Source organism: Rhinoraja longicauda, chromosome 5 (genome assembly GCF_053455715.1).
Source record: "Rhinoraja longicauda isolate Sanriku21f chromosome 5, sRhiLon1.1, whole genome shotgun sequence".
In the NCBI taxonomy this organism is placed as follows: domain Eukaryota; kingdom Metazoa; phylum Chordata; class Chondrichthyes; order Rajiformes; family Arhynchobatidae; genus Rhinoraja; species Rhinoraja longicauda.
In genome coordinates, this window is record NC_135957.1 from 9,650,754 (window position 1) to 9,673,348 (window position 22,595).

Here is a 22,595-nt window from a genome sequence, read left to right on the forward strand (position 1 = left end):
GTTTTTGTTCAATTTCTAACAGTGAAGAAATGCTTGCAAGCAATAAAGTACATCCTCCCAAAAGAGGTTGCGGTGCAGGTTTTGATTAAGTGGTACAACACCTACAATGCTCCCGGAGGACCCAACTATCATTCAGAGTGGAACCTGTTTGTGACCTGCCTCATGAACATGATGGGATACAGCACAGACAGACTTACATGGACACGTAATGTAAATACTCCTTCCAAGTACCTTGCGTGGATTTCAGAAAGAGCAGAAGTTTAATAATATGTGGTTTATCAGTTCAAAAGTTGGAGGAGCAGAATTAGGCCATTCGGCCCATCGAGTCTTCTCCGCCAGTCAATCATGGCTGATCTATCACTCTCAACCCCATTGACCTGCCTTTTCGCTGTAACCCTTAACACCCTTGCTAATAAAGAACTTATCAATCTCCACCTTAAAAATATCCACTGATGATGGATATTGTCACAGTTACAGAAAGATTTTATAAAAGGATTCCAAGATGCAGCAGATTTGTTTAGAAGCATAACATGATTGGGGAATCTGGACTGATAGTTCTTTTGAAGGAAAAAACATTTCTTTAGTCAGAGGGTGGTGAATCTGTGGGACTCATTGCCATAGAAGGCCGACGGACCGAATGGCCTAATTCTGCTCCTAGAATTTATTTTGCCTCAAAACATGGTTTAAAAGTTCATTACAAAGGATTTTCAGACACTGTGAACCATTATGTATTATTAAAGGAGAACATTCTGTCTTTCTAGGCTGCTCCTGCTCTGCACTGAATATATTGCAAAATGGAAATTTTGAATTCATGGCCTTTATTTCTGATTGTGAGAGAACTTATTATTCTCAAAATGTAAGGAGACAATGTTGAATAGCATTGCATGAGCATCCCTGATGGAATCTCTTTGTCAAAATACAGTCATACAGCAGGGAAACTGGCCCTTCAGCCCAACCCGTTCATGCTGAAAATGGAACCACAATGAAGATCGACCCATTTACCCGCACCTGGCCCATAATCCTTTTATTTTGCTCATCTAGCCTCATATTTCGCTTGGGTAGCTTACACTCCAGGGGTATGAACATTGACTTCTCTAACTTCACATAGCCCTTGCCTTCCCTCTCTCTCCATCCCCTCCCCCTTCCCAGTTCTCCGACCAGTCTTACTGTCTCCGACTACATTTTATCTGTGTTTGCTTTGTTGTTACCTTCTCCCAGCTAACAATGATCTATTCTTCATTTTCCATGATCTCCATTCCCTTTGTCCTGTTTTCACAACTTAGACTTCCTTATCTATGTATCTCCCTCTCCCCTAAAACCAGTCTGAAGCAGGGTCTCGACCCGAAATGTCACCCATTCCTTCTCTCCAGAGATGCTGCCTGCCTGAGTTACTCCAGCATTTTGTGTCTATCTTTCATAATCCTTTAAACCTTTAAACCTTTCCAAATGTCTCACCTACTTCATCTAGCAGTGCTTTCCATATCCCACCACCTTCAGGTTTCCATTAAATCTTTCCCTCTGACCATAAACCTATGCCCTCTTTTTCTTCAGTCCCCTAACTTTGGAAAAAGACTCTGCATGTCGGGTTCGATCCTGACTTCGGGTGCTATCAGTGTGGAGTTTGCACATTCGCCCTGAGACCACATGAGTTTCCTCCGGGTGCTCCAATTTCCTCCTACACCCCAAAGACATGCAGATTTGCAGGTTAATTGGCCCTCTGTGAACTGCCCCTCGTGTGTAGGGAGTGAATGAGAAACATAGAACTAGTGTGAACAAGTGATCAATGGCTGGTGTGGACTTGGTGGGCCGAAGGGCCTGTTTCTATCCTGTATCTGTCAACAAAGCAAGCAATTGAAATATTTCGAAGTGCTGAGCACTTTATTAAAACAGTGACTGCCACAATTTAATCTAAAGCAATTGCAATTTAATTAAAGTGTGAGGGTTAACGTGTCTGTTTATTCACAGCTTGATTTAGAAGGCTCACTGTCGCCTGTAATTGCTGCCAAAAAAGCCAGGCCTTCGGAAGTTGGCTCAGATGAGGTAAGGAAATTGTTCTGCAAAACATTTTAACAGGAATCAATCTGGAAGCTATTGTTTTTCTGTCGGGTGAGGACGTTTCACTGCATTGTATTGGTTGCACCGGATGAGTCCAATATATTGCAATCCATAAGACAGAAGCAGAATTAGGCCACGCGGCCCATCGAGTCTATTCCACCATTCAATGACAGATCTATATTTCCCTCTCAACCCCACTCTCCTGGCTTCTCCCCATTACCTTTGATGCCCTTACTAATCAATGCGGCACGGTGGCACAGCGGTAGAGTTGCTGCCTTACAGCGAATGCAGCGCCGGAGACTCAGGTGTGATCCTGACTACGGGCGCCGTCTGTATGGAGTTTGTACGTTCTCCCCGTGACCTGCGTGGGTTTTCTCCGAGATCTTCGGTTTCCTCCCACACTCTAAAGATGTACAGGTTTGTAGGTTAATTGACTGGGTTAATGTAAAAAAAAATAATTAAAAATTGTCCCTAGTGTGTATAGGGTAGTGTTAATGTGCGGGGATCGCTGGGCGGCGCGGACTCGGTGGGCCGAAGGGCCTGTTTCCGCGCTGTATCTAAATCTAAAAAATCTAAAAACCCATCAATCTCCGCTTTAAAAATACCCACTGACGACCTCCACAGCCGTTTGTGGCAATGAATTCCACAGATTGATCACCCTCTACTAGTCAAGAGCCCATCTATCACTCTCCACTTTAGAGACCGCAGACGCTGGAATCTTGAGCAATAAACAAATTGCTGGAAGAACTCAGCGGATCAGGCAACATCCTTGAAGGGAAATGGACAGACTAAATTTCAGGACCATTCTTCAGACACTGGTGAAGTAGGGGAGAGAGAATGCTGGTAAAGAGAGAAATGGGGTGATTGGCAAATGGCTGGAGAAAGTGACAAAGTGCTGGTGGTGAAATGGAGACAGAAAGGTGTCCGATAAGAAGGAAGTGGAGGAATGAAATGTAAAACTGACGGGGGGGATATGGGTAGAAGGGGGCGGGGAGGAGGGGATAGAGGAGGGATGAAAGGGTGAAAGGGGAGTAGAGTGTCACAGAGTTTAACAGAACAGAAATGGGCCCTTTACTCCAAAAGGTGACCACACTACCCCTTTGCCGACCCATTTACCCATATTTGGATCATATCCTTCGATGCCTTGTCCTTTAAGACTCTAAAAATGTTTTTAAAATACAGAAGATAGACACAAAATGCTGGAGTAACACAGCTGGACAGGCAGCATCTCTGGATAGAAGGAATGGATGACGTTTCGGGTCGAGACTCTTCTTCAGGCTGAGCGTCAGGGGAGAGGGAGACAGAGAGATATGGAAGGGTCTCTGGCGCTTTAAGGCAGCAACTCTACCACTGCGCCACCCTAGTGGTGGAGAGAATGTATCCTGTGGTTGTGATCAGAGAACCAATAAGATGAGGTGCATTGAAACTGCTTTGGAGAGTCAGAGATTGAAACATGTCAGTGAATATTCTGTCCCTGAAACAGTCCATTTAACACAGTGTTCAAAAGTCACTCTGTCATATAGTCGGGAGTAAAAGTAATTACATTCCCGAGTTCTGATAAGTTACTTGGCCACTATGAATTACCGCTAGTGTGCAGATAGGTGGCGGAGTCTAGGGAGAGTTGATGAGAACATACCCTGGATTTTAAAAAATGGGGTGAGTACAGAATTACTAAATGGGTGCTTGATGGTCGGTATGCACTCAGTGGGTCTCATGCTGTATTATTCTTTGACATTATGTATAAGATCTACTCAAATGATCACTTGATGCCGAATTGCCGTGTTATCATCAGGGCTTAAGCAGAATTGTTTTGTCATTTGTTTAATTTAGTTTATTTAACTTATTGTAAACTAAAGTTTATATAGTTTAATTTAGATTTATTGTCATGTATACCGACGTGCAGTGAAAAGCTTTTTTGTTGCATGCTATCCAGTGAGTGAAAAGACTGTACATGATTACAATCAAGCCATTCACAGTGTACAGATACAGGATATAGGGTATAACGTTAGTGCAATATAAAGTCCAGTAAAGTCCGAGGGTCTTCCAAGAGGTCGATGGGAGGTCAGGACCACTTTCACGTTGGTGATAGGATGGTTCAGTTGCCTGATAACAGCTGGGAAGAAACTGTTCCCTGAATCTGGAAGCATGCGTTTTCACACTTCTGTACCTCTTGCCCGATGGTTTGAAGCCAAATAACCATTTGTAAGTACATGGGGCTTAAGTTGAATTGTTTTGTCATTTGTACCTCTGGGTAATGAATTTGCAGTTCCCTCTGATTTACACAACGTCATCTTACTTTCAGGATTGGGAGTACCTCCTGACGTGTGACTATCATCGTAATTTTGAGTCTCACCTTCTGGCCGGAGCTCTGCATTTAGATCCCCTGAAGGTGTTGCGTCCCAAGGAAGAGACTTTCCCCAACCTTGGTCTGGACTCATCGACTCTCCTTTTCGGCCACATCCCTGCCATTTTGTTTGTGCTACACTTGATCTACGAGGAGCTGAAGCTGGACAACCTGATGCGGGAAGGAGCACGTGCACTTGTTGTTCTCTTACACCAGCTGGCCAGGTAACAAAGTACCCCTTCGAAGAAGGCACTTATATTCAACGACTTTACTTTTACTTTAGACTTCAGAGATACTGCGCGGAAACAGGCCGACCAGCGATCATCCTGTACACTACAAGCACTATCCCACGCACTAGGGACAATTTACAATTTTTACCAAAGCCAATTAACCTACAAACCTGGGAAGAAATGGGAGCACCCGGAAAAACCCCACTGGGAGAACGTACAAACTCAGTGCAGACATCACCGTGGTCAGGATCAAACCTGGGTCTCTGGCGCTGAAAGGCAGCAACTCTACTGCTGCACCACTGTGCCGCACTAGTTGTGGAGAAAATGTAAGCTGTGGTTGTGAGCAGAAAACTAATAATTCGGCACTGACGGCACTGGGCCTGTACTTGCTCGAGTTTAGAAGGATGAGGGGGGCCATTATTGAAATTTACTGAATAATGAAATACCTGAATAGTGGATGTGTAGTGGATGTTTCCACTAGTGGGAGAGTCTAGGACTAGAGGGCACAGCATCAGAATAGAACACATTTTTGGGATGTGTGAGGAAACCCACACGGTCACAGGGAGAACGTACAAACTTTGTACAGACAGCACCCTTGGTCATGATCGAACCCGGGCCTCTGGCCATCTGGCCTTTGTTCTAGACATCCCTGCCAGGGGAAACATCGATTGTGCATCATTCCAATGGTTCAATAGTGCTTTTACTGTCACATATGCCAAACACACAGTGAAATTCGTTTCTTCTAAGCAGTCCAGTAGAGTATCGCCATACCTAAACACATTCCTGTATGAGCTTTGTACATTGATATACACACACACACTCACCAAATCTAGCTCCCAAGCTCACTCTTGTCACCAGTAATGAACAGTAGCTACACCAAAACTTCACTTTAGCCCTGAACAGGGTAGGTTGGAATGTAGTCCTGAACAGGGTAGGTTTGTCCGTTGGAATATATATAATAAGAGGCACAAAATATTTAAAATTGTAGAAGGCCAATTTGATACCTCTTTGTTTACTCACTGGAAATATCCTATTGCAGTAATCAATGTTCTTTGTCGGAAGGAACTGCAGATGCTGGTTTAAACCGAAGATAGACACAAAAAGCTGGAGTAACTCAGCGGGTCAGGCACAATCAATGTTCTCTGTTTGGAAATCTTCTTGATACCTTTTATCAAATGATCAATCGTTGGTTAGAATCTATGACCTGTTTCTGTACATTCTCAGTTGTTTAAAATGACCTCCCTGGTGTTCTGTTTCCATACTAGTTAACCTGTGTCACCTGTTTTGCAAATCATTGGCATCTTGTTGCACCTTCCACAAGCTTCATTTTCCTTTGCTCCAGGATCCCACTGGTTAGATCCTCAGTATGGTCGGGCATAGTTCCCTACAATAAAATTAGTAATCAGCACAATTATAACATGCAAGTCTTACTGTCAAAAAATATTTTATTTCTGCCACAAATAGTCTTAAGCTGAGATCAGGTTTGCCTAAAATCAGATCAATTTTTAACTACCCCCGCAGAACAGCAGAAAAATGAACTAATTTCTCGAGAAAATGGTGAAGTATCATTACTCATCCTAACACACCTTAAACTATCATTATGAACATCATAAGGTCATAAGTGATAGGAGCAGAATTGGGCCATTTGGCCCATATAGTCTACTCTGCCATTCAATCATGGCTGGTTTATCTCTCCCTCCTAATTCCATTCTCCTGCCTTCTCCCCATAACCCCTGACACCCATGCTAATCAAGAATCCATCTCTGGCATAAAAACATCCATTGACCTGGCCTCGACAGCCTTCTGTGGCAAAGAATTCCACAGATTCACCACCCTCTCTCTAAAAAAATTCTCTTAAACATTACAATAGTATCTGCCTGAACTACCTCCTCCAGCAGCTCGTTCCATGTCCACACCACCTTTTTTTTCCACCACCTTTGTGTAAAAAAAAATTACTACTCGGGGTCCTATTAAATCTTTCCCCCCTCACAAATTAAAGTAACACTGTCCTCTTTACAGGAGGGGTACTGCACTCTTTAAAAGCCATTGACAGGATATTTAAACATTGGCTTATTTTCTCCATCAGGGATTTGAAACTGGATGCCTACATGGATTCCTATTGGCGAGACTACCCTTTACTGGTGAAAAACCTAAAGCAAAGCTGTAAAATTGATCAAGGTAGGAGCGATTTCACATTTAGCACCTGATCATGCAACGCCTTTATACAATGGGTCATTGGTGCAAATGACGGTGATCACAATGCAAATCTAAAGAGAGAATTTGAATTCTCTTCATTCCTCTGTTGCCGGAAGAAGATGAATGTGAAAGAAAAGGCGGGTGGCACAGTAGCTCTGTGGTAGAGTTGATGCCTCACAGCACCCGAGACCCGGGTTCAGTTCTGACTACAGGTGCTGTCTGTACGTAATTTGCATGTTCTCCCCGTGCTCCAGTTTCCTCTCACATTCAAAAGACGTGCGCGTTAATTAGCTTCTGTAAATTGTCCCTAGTTTAGTTTAGTTTAGGGATACAGCTCGGAAGCAGGCCCTTCGGCCCACCGAGTCCGCACCGTCCAGCGATTCCCGCACATTAACCCGATCCTACACACACTGAGGACTATTTACATTTTACACCAAACCAATTAACCTACAAACCTGTATGTCTTTGGAGTGTGGGAGAAACCAAAGATCTTGGAGAAAACCCACGTAGGTTACGGGGAGAACGTACAAACTCAATAGACAATAGACAATAGACAATAGGTGCACTCCGTACACACAGCACTCCTAGTCAGGATCGAACCCAGGTCTCTGGCGCTGTAAGGCAGCAACTCTTCCGCTGTGCCACCGTGCTGCCCCACACCGTGTGTGTGGTATAGAACTAGTGTACGGGTGATTGCTGGTCGCCACAGACTCGGTGGTCCGAAGGGCCTGTTTCAGAATCTGAATCAGAATCAGAATTACCTTTATTGTCATCCAAAAAAAACAAGTCTTTTGGACGAGAATCCGTTACCCACAGTCCAACAATAAGAGCAATAAAATAAGCGATTACACACACAACCACAAACCAACACAAATCAAAAAAATAAACATCCATCACAGTGAGTCTCCTCCAGTCACCTCCTCACTGTGATGGAAGGCCAGAATGTCTTTTCTCTTCCCCTGCCGTCTTCTCCCGCGGTCAGGCTGTTAAAGTTGCCACGTTCCAGGCCCGCCCGGCCGGACTTTGAAAGGTCCGCAGCGGGCCAACCCCAGCCCCGCGATCCGAGGCGGTCGTGGCTCCCGACATTGAAGCCCCCGCCGGGCAGAGAAAAATCCCGTGGCCTATTTCAGGCTCTCTGTGCCGCATCTCTGAACCAAGCTAAAAATGTATTAATCTTAACCTTATTACAAAGCCGATGAAATTTAAAGCTGTTGTTTCTTTAATGTAGCGCAATTGAGACTCATGAACCAGCCGCCTTTCCTCACAGTGGAGCCTCCGAGCATCTATCACTGGCTATGTTCTTGTCTGAATGGTGACGTTATGTCTCCTTTTCCATACCTGCCTGGCATCTGTGAAAGAACAAAGTTAGTAGTGCAGGTAAGATGCCTTTTTAGCATACCCCTAGGTTGCTCTGTGTTTTCGAATGGAAAACAGGATCTGTTTTGTTTTGAAAATTGATCTGGTGTTAGGAGGCAGATGGTAGTTGTCGAGGAGAGGCACGGTGGCGCAGTGGTAGAGTTGCTGCCTCACAGCGCCAGAGACCTGGGTACGATCCTGACTACGGGTGCTGACTGTACGGAGTTTGTACGTTCTCCCTGTGACCGCGTGGGTTTTCTTTGGGTGCTCCGGTTTCCTCCCACACTTCAAAGATGTGCAGGTTTCTAGGTTAATTGGCTTTGATAAAAATTCTCCCTTGTGTGTCGGATAGTGCTGGTTGGCGTATGGGGATTGATGATCGGCGCTGACTCGGTGGGCTGAAGGGCCTGTTTCCGTGGTGTATCACTAAACTACTCCAGGTAAAAGTCTCATTGGCATTCAATGGGACAGGCTAGTTGAGACAGCTGTGGGCGTCAGTATGCTTGTTTTGGAATATAAGACTTGGGATGTCATGTTGCAGCTGGATAAAAGATAGTTCAGGCTGCACTTGGAGTATCTGTGCAGTTTTGCCTGCCACATTGCAGGAAGGATATGGTAGTTGTGGAAAGGGTGCAGAAGAAATTCTCCTGGATGGTGCCTGGAATGAAGCATTGCAGTGGTATAGAGAGATTGGATGGACACATCTTACTCTCACTGGAACAAAGAAGGCTGAGGGGTGACCTTGCAGAGGATTATAAAATCATGGGTCGCATGGGGTTTAGAAGGATGAGGGGGGACCTCATTGAAACTTACCAAATAGTGAAAGGCCTGGATAGTGGATGCAGAGAGGATGTTTCCACTAGTGGGAGAGTCGAGGACCGGAAGCCATAGCCTCAGAATAAAAGAATGTACCTTTAGAAAGGAGATGAGGAGGAATTTCTTTAGTCAGTGGGTGTGAATTCATTGCCACAGAAGGCTGTGGAGGCCAAGTCAATGGATATTTTTACAGTGGAGATTGACAGATACTTGATTAGTATGGCCGATGCAGTATAATGTAGATAAATGTGAGGTTATCCACTTTGGCGGCACGAACAAGGAGGCAGATTATTATCTCAATGGTGTCAGATTAGGAAAAAGGGTAGTGCAACGAGACCTGGGTGTCCTTGTACACCAGTCACTGAAAGTAAACATGCAGGTATAGCAGGCAGTGTAGAAAGCTAATGGCATGTTGGCCTTCATAACAAGAGGAGTTGAGTATAGGAGCAAATAGATCCTTCTGCAGTTGTACAGGGCCCTAGTGAGACCACATCTGGAGTATTGTGTGCAGTTTAGGTCTCCTAATTTGAGGAAGGACGTCCTTGCCATTTGAGGCAGTGCAACGTAGGTTCACGATATTAATCCCCGGGATGGCGGGACTGTCATTTGAGGAAAGATTGGAAAGACTGAGCTTGTATTCACTGGAATTTAGAAGGATGAGTGGGGATCTTATAAAAACATATAAAATTATAAAGGACTGGATAAGCTAGATGCAGGAAAAATGTTCCCAATGTTGGGGGAGTCCAGAACCAGGGGTCACTGTCTAAGAATAAAGGGGAGGCCATTTAAAACTGAGGTGAGAAAAAACTTTTTCACCCAGAGAGATGTGAATTTGTGGAATTCTCTGCCATAGTATAGGCTAATTCACTGGATGTATTTAAAAGAGAGTTAGATAGAGCTCTTGGAGCTAGTGGAATCAACGGATATGGGGAGAAGGCAGGAACGGGTTACTAATTGTGGATGATCAGCCATGATCACAATGAATGGCGGTGATGGCTCGAAGGGCCAAATGGCCTCCTCCTGCACCTATTTTCTATGTTTCTAAGTACGGGTGACGGTGGTTATGGGGGAAGGCAGGAGAATGAGGTTGAGAGGGAAAGATAGATTAGCCATGATTGAATGGCGGAGTAGACTTGATGGGCCGAATGGCTCAATTCTGCTCCTAGAACTAATAAACTTATCCTCAAGGCTCAGACCACCCTCAACCAACTCTGATGGTTGAATCACATTGGTTCAATAGCATGCTGCGGACATCTTATGACTTATGAACATGATAGGGTGATAGCATCTTTCATCTATGGTGGGGAGTCCAAAATTAGAAGATACAGAGTTAAGTTGAGGGGAGAAATTGAAAGAAAGCCTGAAGGGTAAAATTTTTACTCGGAGCGTGATGGGTCTCTGGAGGGAGCTGCCTAAAGTACTAGCGGAGGCCCAACTTGCCTATGCCCACCATCATGCCCCATCTGGGCTAGTCCCAACTGCCCACGTTTAACCCATATCCCTCTGAACTTTTCCTATCCATGCGAGAAATGTTCCACAGTTTAGTTTGGAAACGCAGCGCGGAAACAGGCCCTTCGGTCCATCGAGTCCACACTGACCATCGATCACTTGCACTATCCTACACACTGGGGACAATTTACAATTTTGTACCAAAGCCAATTAACCGACAAACCTGTATGTCTTTTGGAGTGGTGGGAGGAAACCGGAGCACCCGGAGAAAACCCGCGTGGAAAGGGAGTTCAGTTAGGGAGTGTTGAATTGGGGAAAGGATCAACTGACAATTTAACCCTGACTGCATGTGGTGAATGTGACCTGTCCAGGGTTGTAGTGGGGAGAAAATACTTGTTGACAACTTGAGGAAGAGACATGGTGGATCTGTTTTGGAGGACGTCTTTGGAGAGTATATATATATATATATATATCTCATATCATATAGGAGGCGCAATTTTTTTCGTCTGGCCTCAGCCCGGTCAGCACGCCAGACTACCAAGGCACCTCCCTTGTCGGTGGGTTTGATTATCAAATCGGGGTTGCTGCAGAGTGAGCGGAGGGCTGTACGTTCAGGGGGTGAAAGGTTGGAGTAAGTAAGGGGAGTGGAAAGGTTGAGGCGGTTGATGTCCCGCCGGCAGTTGGAAATGGAAAGGTCTCAAGAAGGTCGAAGGCCATCCAGGGGAGTCCAAGAGGAGGGGGTCCGGTGGAGACGGGAGAAAGGGTCATCACTGGGTGGTGAGGACTCCTTCCCATAGAAAAAGGCGCGGAGGCGGCGGAAGAAGAGCCCGACGCCCTGGCGGACCCGGAACTCGTTGAGGTGGGGACGGAGGGGAATAAAAGTGAGGCAGGCCTCTGCTGAGGACAGACCGTTCCGTCGAGTTCCGTCCCGCTGAGTTCCGGCACTTTGTATCATATGATATATCTCTGATGCTAAATTACCCATCGTTTCTGTGTTGCAGAGTTTTGCATTGTACACACTTGGTGATGAAAATGCACTCTCCCATGAGCCATCCCTGTATTTATTGAGAATCTCAGCAGGTAATTAATTATCTGATAAAAGTTCTGTTTTCTTTCGCCATTTTGTGACAAGTCCAACGGGCATACAAAATGTGTAGGAAGGAACTGCAGAGGGTGGTTCATAACCGAGCGTATAAACCGGCATCTGCAGTTCTTTCCGACATATTTCGTCTGCTCCACTGTGAAAGCTCCTCAAGGTAGACCAGTCTGAAGAAGAGTTCCAACCTGAAATGTCACCTATTCCTTTTCTCCAGAGACACCTACCTTGAAATACAGTGGAGTTCGAGGCTGTCTCTTCACTCTGTTTCTCCCTTTGCCCTGTCTTTTGTACTTGAGTTTGTTTTGATGTTATTTATGTATTTATGATGTATCTGATCTGTTTAGATGGCTTGCTTTTCACTGTGCTTCAGTACACGTGACAATAATAAACCTAAACCAAAAGAAAAAAAGTGGGGGATAGTAAATGGCAAATCCATTCCTTGCATATCTATGTGCCTTTGCAATGATCCTATCTGCTTCCACTAACCCTCCTGACTAGTGTATGGGGGATCGTTGGTTGGCATTGACTCGGTGGGCCGAAGAGGCTGTATTTCTAAACTAAGCCAAAGATCTCGGTGGCATGGCAGCGTTAGAGCTGCTGCCAGAGACGTGGGTTCGATCCCGACTATGGCTTGTCTGTACGGAGTCTGTACGTTCTCCCCGTGACCGCGTGGGTTTTTTTCTGAGATCTTCAGTTTCCTCCCACACTCCAAAGACGTACAGATTTGTAGGTTAATTGGCTTGGGTTTGTATACTCGGTATAAGTGTAAATTGTCCCTAGGAAGTCATAGCGTTAATGAGCGGGGATCGCTGGTCAGCGCGGACAGTTTCCACGCCGTATCTCTAAACGAAACTAAACTAAACATCCTCCTGGAATGATAAGTCCAATGACAGCTGTGCGAACCTAAATCTAGATGAAGAAGATGGGAGAATTTCCCACCTCGTCCAGTGCACCAGGATGTCTGCTGGAAGGTCTGGGCAGAGTAATAAACTAATCTCTCAACTAAACTAAACTGCAGTATGTTCTAAATTACTTCACAGGGCACAGGAAGCAGCAAGCGGAAGAAGACAGCAAAAGGTAACGGACATCTGCTTTATCCTGCTTGTTCTGCTGCTGGCTATTACATTACACTTGCTTTCATTTACGTTTCTTTCATTCTCTCTCTCTCTCTCTCTCTCAGGCGCAGCTTGAATCCATGCACTATATCCGCCACCAGCTTGGCCGCAAAATTGGTGGTTTCACTGACAAACCTAGGTGAGCTTCCAGATCTAATGTTTCACATTAGCCGTGTGCTCAGATGTGTTCAATCTGCAACACTCACCAGCATGCTATTGGCCAGAGGCCATTGATTCCTCCTCTGACAGTTTAGCTTATTGCTATCACGTGTACCGAGGTGCAGTGAAAAGGTTTTTTGTTGCGTGCTGACCAGTCAGCGGAAATAATATACATGGTTACAATCAAGTCGTCCACAGTGTAAAGATGCAGGATAAAGGGAATGATGTTTATGCAAGGTAAAGTCCGATTAAACATAGTCCGAGGATCTCCAATGAGGTAGATGGGAGGTCAGGACCGCTCTCTAGTTGGTGACAGGATGGTTTAGTTGCCTGATAACAACCGGGAAGAAACTGTCACTGAATTGAGAGGTGTGTGTTTTCACATTTCTCCAGCTCTTGCCTGATGAGAGAGGGGAGAAGAGGGTGGGGAGGGCGGATCAAGGTGATACATAGAAAACGTACAATATGATCATGGTTGATCATCCACAATCAGGACACTGTTCCAGCTTTTTCCCCATATCCCTTGATTCCCTTAGCCCTAAGAACTAAATGCTAAATATAGTTCTAGAGGAAAGACTGGATAGACTGGGCTTGTACTCGCTGGAATTTAGAAGACTGAGGGGGGATCTTATAGAAACATATAAAATTCTTAAGGGGTTGGAGAGGCTAGATGCGGGAAGATTGTTCCCGATGTTGGGGGAGTCCAGAACCAGGGGTCACAGCTTAAGGATAAGGGGGAAGTCTTTTAGGACCGAGATGAGAAAACATTTCTTCACACAGAGAGTGGTGAGTCTGTGGAATTCTCTGCCACAGAAGGTAGTTGAGGCCAGTTCATTGGCTATATTTAAGAGGGAGTTAGATGTGGCCCTTTTTGCTAAAGGGATCAGGGGGTATGGAGAGAAGGCAGGTACAGGCTACTGAGCTGAATGATCAGCCATGATCATATTGAATGGCGGTGCAGGCTCGAAGGGCCGAATGGCCTACTCCTGCACCTATTTTCTATGTTTCTATGTTTCTATAACTCTCTCTTGAAAACTGATAGTGGACAACATAAGCCAATCGCCAATTTTGGTCAAAGCTGTTTATTAGGCACTTAACTTCCATGCTGTCACCTTGTTTGAGGCACGTCGACAACCCCTGGGAGTGGGGCAGCTGTGAAGGTGGAATCTTGCAACCCGGAAGGAGAGCGTTTGATCCCTTGTGCCTGTGCCAACTCTTTGAAAACAATCATATCTACACATATACTACAAAGGTTCCCCTTTAGCAATTTATTTTAGAATGTAGATATGCTATCTGTCTCTGCCACCCTTTCACTGTGTTTAAAACATACTCAAATATGGGCGAAACAGTGGCGCAGTGGTAGAGTTGCTGGCTTACAGCACCAGAGACCTAAGTTCAATCTTGCCTAAGGGTGATATCTATACGGAGTTTGTACGTTCTCCCTGTGACCGTGCGGGTTTTCCCCGGGTGCTCCGGCTTCCTCCCACACTCCAAAGACATGCAGGTTTGTAGGTTAATTGGCTTCTATAAAGTGTAAATTATCCCTAGTGTGTAGGATAGTGCTAGTGTATGGGGTGATCGCAGGTTGGCGTGGACTCGGTGGGCTGAAGGGCCTATTTCCGCACTGTATCTCTAAAGTCTAATGTTCAGTCTAAAGATTAGCCATTTCCTGAATTGTTTTTTTTAACCATCCTTGTTATCCTCTCGTTAAGATGTTGACTCCTTTCGAAGATAGATTCACATACCCAAATTGGCTGTGAATTCACATGTCAACAGGTTGCTCCAGTTATCCACATTTACTTACCGACAGACCCACACTAGTTTACAAATGCTTCCCCCCCCCCCATGTTTCCAATGCAACAAGCTGGGATCATCCACTTTCAGGTGTCAAACTGGGGGTGCCGCTAATCTGTCTAGTTTAACTGTGCGGCACAGTGGCGCAGCGGTAGAGTTGCTGCCTTTCTGCGCCAGAGACCTGGGTTCGATCCTGACTATGGGTGCTGCATGTAAGGAATTTGAACGTCCTCCCCATGACCTGCATGGGTTTTCTCCAGGTGTTGCGGTTTCCTCCCAAATGCCAACGATGTACAGGTTTGTGGGCTAATTGGCTTTGGTAAAATTGGAAATTGTCCCCAGTGTGTGGGATAGTGCTCGTGTGCGAGTTGATCCGGGACTAGGCCGGCCGAAGGGCCTGTTTCCGCGCTGTATCTCAAAAGACTAACCAATGAAGTTGCTAATGAAGAAGCTTTGCTGGGCCATTAGGTTTGGGCCCTCACCAACTCTTGTACGTCGGGGAAGCTGCTGAATTTCACTGCTCCCTGTTCCCTCAGATGAAAAATAGTGGAGTATAAGAAAATAACTGCAGATGCTGGTACAAATCGAAGGTATTTATTCACAAAATGCTGGAACTCAGCAGGTCAGGCAGCATCTCAGGAGAGAAGGAATGGGTGACGTTTCGGGTCGAGACCCTTCTTCAGACTGATAGTTGAGTGTTGGTTTAGCTTCAAAGAGAAATGAGGGCTCCCTTTACACCATTTGTTCAATTACTCACACTTTTTGTGAAGGAGATATATTTAGTTTAGATTAGTTTATTGTCATGTGTACCGACGTACAGTGAAAACCTATTGTGCTAACCAGACAGCGGAAAGACGATACATGATTACAATTCAGCCAAGGGGCCTAATTCTGCTCCTATGTCTGATGGTCTTTCTAACTTAGAATGAACCTACAGATTTGGCCTTGTGCAGTCTTCCTTCGTGTGCTTGTTTGGAAAGATCCTGATGCCCAATAAGTGAACAGGCGGCTTTGGACCAGTCCAAGGAATGCCATGTACATGATAAAGGGAATAACGTGAGCGGATTGTTCAGTTGCCTGATCTCAGCCGAGAAGCAACTGTCCCTGAATCTGGAGGTGTGCGTTTTCACACTTCTGTACCTCTTTCCTGATGGGAGAAGGTGTGAAGAGGTAGTGGCCTGGGTGCGACTCGTCCTTGATTATGGTGATGGCTTTGTCGAGGCAGCATGAGATATAAATGTAGCCAATGGAAGGGAGGTTGGTTTGTGTGATGGTCCACAATTCTCTGCAATTTCTTGTGGTCTGGGACGGAGCTGTTCCCAAACCGTGCTGTGATGCGTCCCAATGGAGTGCGTTCTACGGCGCTTCTGTAGAAGATATCCAACGTTAACACCACCGTGCTATGTTACTTTTTGTAGGATTCACTCTGATGGATTTGGAATCGGTTCCCTTTGGGGTTGCTTTGCCAATACGGGACGCCATCTACCACTGCCGATCCCAGCCGTCCTCGGACTGGTCCGAAGCCGCCTGTTCACTTATTGGGCGTCAGGATCTTTCCAAACAAGCGCACGAAGGAAGACTGCACAAGACCAAATCCGTAGGTGTATTCTAAGTTATAAAGACCGTCAGACTTAGAAGCAGAATTCGTCCGCTTGGCTGAATTATCCTCTGTAACATATTGTGCGCAATGACCTTGAAAGCGTAGCCTCTGGGAGGTTGCTCGACGATATGGTCTGCTTACTCTGGTCTGGTTTGCAGGCGATCGGCCACATGCTGGTATCCGATGGATCTTCCTCGGGAAACGAAGCCGAGGAGGAGGAAGACGGAATGAACGACATGAACCAGGATTTGATGTCCTTGATTTGGAACGAAGATCTGCGGGTCCAGGAGGTACGGCGTCTCCTTCAGAGCACGCACCCCGTGCGGGTTAACGTCGTGCAGATGCCGGAGGTCAGCGACCACGAGTTCATCGAGGAAAAGGAGAACAGGTAAGGAACATATTCACGTGGCAGCGTGACGCAGATGTGCCGCACGGTTAGAGATCATAATTGAGTGAATTGTAATCACGTATCGTCTTTCCGCTGCCTGGTTAGCACGCAACAATAGGTTTTCACTGTACGTCGGTACACGTGACAATAAACGAATCTAAACTAAATATACCTCCTTCACAAAAAGTGTGAATAATTGAACAAATGGGGTAAAGGGAGCCCCCACTTCTCTTTGAAGCTAAACCAACACTCCACTATTTTTCATCTGAGGGAACAGGGAGCAGTGAAACGCAGCAGCTTCCCCGACGTACAACAGAGTTGGTGAGGGCCCAAACCTAATGGCCCAGCAAAGCTTCTTCGTTGGCAACTGCATTGGTTAGTCTTTAGAGATACAGTGCGGAAACAGGCCCTTCGGCCGGCCTAATCCGTGCCGACCGGCGATCAACTCGTAAACTAGCACTACCCCACACACTAGGGACAATTTGCAGTATAGCTGTAATCTAATACTGCGGAAACAGGCCCTTCAGCCCACCGGGTCCATGCCAACCTGCAATCACCCCGTGCACTAGCACTAATCTATACGCTAGCAATAATTTACAGAAGCCAGTTAACCTGCAAATCTGCATGTCTTTGGAATGTGGGAGGAAACGGGAGCACCCGGAGAAAACCTACCTGGTCACAGGGAGAACGCGCAAACTCCATACGGATATGACTCACAGTCAGGATCGATACTGGGTCTCTGGCACTGTGAGGTAACAACTCTACTGCTGCACCACTGTACTACCCACAAAATAAACACAGACAAAATAAATGAAAAGGCAGAGAAAGCAGCTGTCATCAAGTCCAATTAGATGTGAAGAGAGAGACTAGGATGCTTTGGAGACAGTGCAGGTTTGCCAAGATCAAAAGGTTTTCGCTGTAAGGAGAAGTTGGACCAACTTGAATTGTTTTCTCTCGAACACTGGAAGTTACAGGGAGACCATTTGTTTGGTTTTGCGTTATCGGGTGGAAACAGGCCCTTCAGCCCACCGAGTCCACGCCGACCAGCGATCACCCGTAAAGTAGCTCCATCCTACACACCAGGAACAATTTACAGAATCCAATTAACCTACAAGCCTGCTTACCTTTGGAGTGTGGGACGAAATTGGAGCACCCAGAGAAAGCCCACGCGGTCACAGGGAGAACGTACAAACTCCATATAGACAGCACCTGTAGTCAGGATTGAATCCGGGTCTCTGGAGCTGTGAGGCAGCAACTCTACCGCTGCACCACCGTGCAGCGTGTCTGCGCTGGAAGTAGACAAAATTATGAGAGCCATGGACAGAATAGACTGTCAGAACCTACTTTCAAGATTGAAAAATCAAAGACCAAAGAGCATAGCATAGGTGGGAGGGGCAAGATTTAATGCAGATATGCGGGGAAAATGTTTGACAGAGTGGTGGGTGCTTGAACGTGCTGCCGAGGGGTGTTGATGGAAACAGTGGCATTTAAGAGGCTTTTAGATAGGCACATGGATATGCACGGAATGGAGGGATATGGATTATGTGCAGACAGAGGAGATAAGCTGGCATCATTTTCAGCACTGATGTGGTAGGCCGAATGGCCTGTTCCTGTACTGTACTGTTGTATGTTCAATGATCTTGGTGGTCTGTCAATGCAAGGAGCAGGATCCATCATTGGCGTACAATCCCCTTGCTGGTCAAAGTGTGGTCCTGAGCTCCAGTTCTCAGTGATAAGTATCTGCATTGCTCTCATAGGCAGCAGCTCTCCACGTCAAACCACAGGGCGGCACGGTGGCGCAGCGGTAGAGCTGCTGCCTCACAGCGCCAGAGACCCGGGTTTGATCCTGACTACGGGTGCTGTCCCTACGGAGTTTGTACGTTCTCCCTGAGAATGCGTGGGTTTTCTCCGGATGCTCCGGTTTCCTTCCCCCCTCCAAAAGATGTGCAGGCTTGCGGGTTAATTGGCTTCTGTAAAATTGTCCGTCTGTGTGTCCGATCGAACTAGTGTACGGCTGCCTGCTGGTTGGCGCGGACTCAGTGGGTCAAAGGGCCTGTTTCCACACTGCATCTCTCAAACTAAAAGTGTGGGAGGTGACGCAATGTAAACTGGTTGCTGAGATGTCTCCATGTCTGGAGATTTTCTCCATGTTTGTGAACAATTCTACATGAATGCTGGCTGTTAATCTATCAATTTACACCATGATATTGTCACCCTGCTCTGCGTCTGAAAGGATTTAATGTTAAGTTAGATCCTGCTGCTTGTTACCTATTGTTATACATGTTTGTATAATCCAGCTCTTTGCTCTTTTCCACTTGGGACAGGTTGCTGCAGCTGTGTCAGCGGACAATGGCGCTCCCTCCAGGGAGAGGGATGTTCAGTCTCTTCTCCTACCACCCAGTGCCAACTGAACCGCTTCCTATTCCAAAGTTAAACCTGACTGGTAAGTATTTCTCAAGTCAACGCTTCTAAGTTTGGGGTGGCACCATAGAGTTGCGGCCTCACAGCGCCAGAGACCTGGGTTTGATCCTGACTACAGGTGCGCTCTGTACGGAGTTTGTACGTTCTCCAAAGATGTACACGTTTGTAGGTTAATTGGCTTCGGTAAATTTGTATATGGTCCCGACTGTGTAGGATAGTGCTCGTGTACATGGTGATTGCTGTTCGGCGTGGACTTGGTGTGCCGAAGGGCCTGCTTTCCTGCTGTTACGCTGAAGTCTAAAGTAACGTATAGTGAAGGCGGGGCTTTCTCCGGGTTTTGGTTTCTTTTTTGGGGCGGCACAGAGGCGAGCAGGTAGAGCCGCTGCCTCACAGCACCAGAGACCCGGATTCCACCCTGACTAGGGATGCTGTCGGTGTGGAGTTTATACGTTCTCCCTGTGACCCCGTGGGTTTTCTCCGGGTGCTCCGGTTTCCTCCCACAGCCCAAAGACATACATGTTTGTAGGTTAAATGACTTCTGTAATTTGCGTGTAGGGAGCGGATGAGAAAGTAGGATAATGTAGAACTAGTGTGAACGGGTGAGTGATGGTCGGCATGGACTAGGTGGGCTGAAGGGCCTGTCTCCATGCTCTGGAGGAAACCATCGCAGTCACAGGGAGAACGTAGAGTCCTTGTTATGTCACAAGTTCATCAGTCATCGGAGCAGAATTAGGCCATTCGGCCCATCAAGTCCACTCCGCCATTCAATCATGGATGATCTATCCCTCTCAACCCCATTCTCCTGCCTTCACGGTGGCGCAGCGGTAGAGTTGCTGCCTTACAGCGAATACAGCGCCCGAGACTCAGGTTCGATCCTGACTACGGGCGCCGTCTGTACGGAGTTTGTACGTTCTCCCCGTGACCTGCGTGGGTTTTCTCCGAGATCTTCGGTTTCCTCCCACACTCCAAAGACGTACAGGTATGTAGGTTAATTGGGTGGGTAAATGTAAAAATTGTCCCTAGTGTGTGTAGGATAGTGTTAATGTGGGGGATCGCTGGGCGGCGCGGACTCGGTGGGCCGAAGGGCCTGTTTCCACGCTGTATCTCTAAATCTAAAATATCTAAAAAAAAATCTAATGTCAAAGGTGCTAGAAAAAAATTGGAAGTTGTTGTTGGGGAGAGGTGCTACGTAAGTGCCACTCCTCCATAATTATTTTCATGGAGTTCCTCATGGTTGTTCATAAGGGGTAAGCTTTGGGTTTCTGTGCTGATTGGCAACGTGAACCATTGTCTCCAAACTATTAGGCCGAGCCCTACCGCGGAACACGACAGTTGATCTGAACAGTGGAAACATAGACGTGCCGCCCAACATGGCGAGCTGGGCCAGCTTTCACAACGGGGTTGCTGCCGGGCTGAAGATCGCCCCCGCCTCCCAGATAGACTCGGCCTGGATCGTGTACAACCGGCAGAAGAACACGGAGCTGACCAACGAGTACGCCGGCCTGCTCATGGCACTGGGACTCAACGGGCACCTCAGCAAACTGACCACCATGAGCATTCATGACTACCTCAGCAAGGTGGGGGGACAGTGCACGGAAAACAGCGCCCGTCGTGGCTATTCCACACGCACGTACATGTACACGCACACACGCGCACGTGCATGCACTCACGTACACAGGCGCGTACAAGCACGCTATCCTGCTCTTGGCACCCTCTTGCACGTTCCCTCTTCCACACACACTTTCAAACACACTTATGCACGCACACTCGCACATGCGCACACACTAATACACACACTCGGACACACACACATGCTAACACACACTCCCATACACACTCGGATACTCACTAACTAACACACACTCCCATACACTCGGATACTCACACCCACACTAACACACACACACACTCAGATACTCACACACACACACACACACTAATACACACTCCCATACACACACTCGGATACTCGCACACTTACACACACTCCCATACACACACTCGGATACTCACACACTAACACACACTCCCATACACATTCGGATACTCACACCCACACTAACACACACTCCCATACACACACTCGAATACTCACACCCACACACACTCCCATACACACACTCGGATACTCACACACACTAACACACATTCCCATACACACACTTGGATACTCACACACACAATCTAACACTCACTCCCATACACACACTTGGATACTCTCACACACTTGCTCTCGATAACCTTCCTTTCTCTCGTCGGCCCTCCTCTCGATGGCTCAACTACGTTCTCGATGGATTAGAAATTATCATCTCAGAATTAAAGTTGCGCATTGATCTGGAACCGGTTGATGTTTGCGGAAGATAGCATGACACAGCACCCACTCTGTACAGCAGGGTGAGGTTTGCTCAGTAAATAGCTGCGATTAATTAAATTGTGGAAAATCCCCACTGCACTCCCTCTGAAGCTATTCTCTCGTTCCAAAGGTGTGGTACGCCGTGCTGCTCGCTGTACTCCCGGTGTAGTCTTAGTGTGGTTTAACATACAGGGGCAGTACAGTGGCGCAGCGGTAGAGTTGCTGCCTTACAGCACTGGGTTCGATCCTCACCTCAGGTGCTGTCTGTACAGAGTTTGTAATTTCTCTCTGAGACCATGTGGGTTTTTTCCGGATGCTCCGGGTTTCCTACCACTCTCCAAAGAAATGCAGTTTAAAGGTTAATTGGCTTCCGTTAAAAAAAATTATTGTCCCTAGTGTGTGTGTTTTAGTGCTAGTGTACAAAGTGATCGCTGGTCGACATGGACTTGGTGGGCTGAGTGGCCTGTTTCCATGCTGAATCTCTAAACCTAAAAACTAAGATTAACAGTGTGGTTTAACATTATGTGATCAAAGATCGTTGTTTTTAATTTCCCTTTGCAAGGTTATTTCTGAACTTAAAATGGCATGGTTCCCCTTGTGTTTTCTGGCAGGGCCATGAGATGACCAGCATTGGATTGCTGCTGGGAATTTCGGCTGCAAAACTCGGCACAATGGACATCTCGGTCACCCGCCTGCTGAGCATTCACATCCCTGCTCTCTTACCTCCAACCTCAACCGAGCTGGATGTCCCTCACAACTTGCAGGTCGCTGCTGTAATGGGCGTTGGGCTTGTGTACCAAGGCACTGCACACCGGCACATTGCTGAAGTACTTCTGACTGAAATAGGTGAGATGATTCACAGTCATAAGATCATGAGACATAGGAGCAGAATTAGGCCATTCAGCCCATCTAGCCTGCTCCACCATTCAATCGTGACTGATCTATTTTTCTCCCTCTCTTCTCTCATTCCTTCTCTCCTGAGATGCTGCCTGACCTGCTGAGTTACTCCAGCATTTTGTGAATAAATACCTTCGATTTGTACCAGCATCTGCAGTTATTTTCTTATACTATATATTTTTCTCCCTAAATCCCATTCCCCTGCCTTCTCCCCATATCCTTTGACACCTGTACCAATCAAGAACCTGTCAGCCTCTGCTTTAAAAATACCCAATGACTTGGCCTCCACAGTCATCTGTGGCAATAAATTCCACAGATTCACC

At 46.5% G+C, this 22,595-nt stretch overlaps 1 protein-coding gene across 3 annotated transcripts in view; it reads left to right on the plus strand.

Moving 5' to 3' along the window:
- anapc1 (anaphase promoting complex subunit 1) overlaps positions 1 to 22,595 on the plus strand; it is a 132,238-nt gene that overhangs the window by 71,289 nt on the left and 38,354 nt on the right. For 2 of the 3 annotated variants that reach the window (XM_078398895.1, XM_078398894.1), the window contains 13 exons: positions 23 to 210; positions 1,966 to 2,040; positions 4,358 to 4,623; positions 6,716 to 6,807; positions 8,054 to 8,202; positions 11,448 to 11,526; positions 12,586 to 12,622; positions 12,726 to 12,799; positions 16,032 to 16,210; positions 16,372 to 16,601; positions 18,926 to 19,044; positions 20,328 to 20,599; positions 21,987 to 22,221. In XM_078398895.1, the coding sequence (XP_078255021.1) occupies positions 23 to 210; positions 1,966 to 2,040; positions 4,358 to 4,623; positions 6,716 to 6,807; positions 8,054 to 8,202; positions 11,448 to 11,526; positions 12,586 to 12,622; positions 12,726 to 12,799; positions 16,032 to 16,210; positions 16,372 to 16,601; positions 18,926 to 19,044; positions 20,328 to 20,599; positions 21,987 to 22,221 (1,995 nt within the window). The remainder of the gene's footprint in view (positions 1 to 22; positions 211 to 1,965; positions 2,041 to 4,357; positions 4,624 to 6,715; positions 6,808 to 8,053; positions 8,203 to 11,447; positions 11,527 to 12,585; positions 12,623 to 12,725; positions 12,800 to 16,031; positions 16,211 to 16,371; positions 16,602 to 18,925; positions 19,045 to 20,327; positions 20,600 to 21,986; positions 22,222 to 22,595) is intronic. The other variant, XM_078398896.1, reaches the window with a different exon arrangement.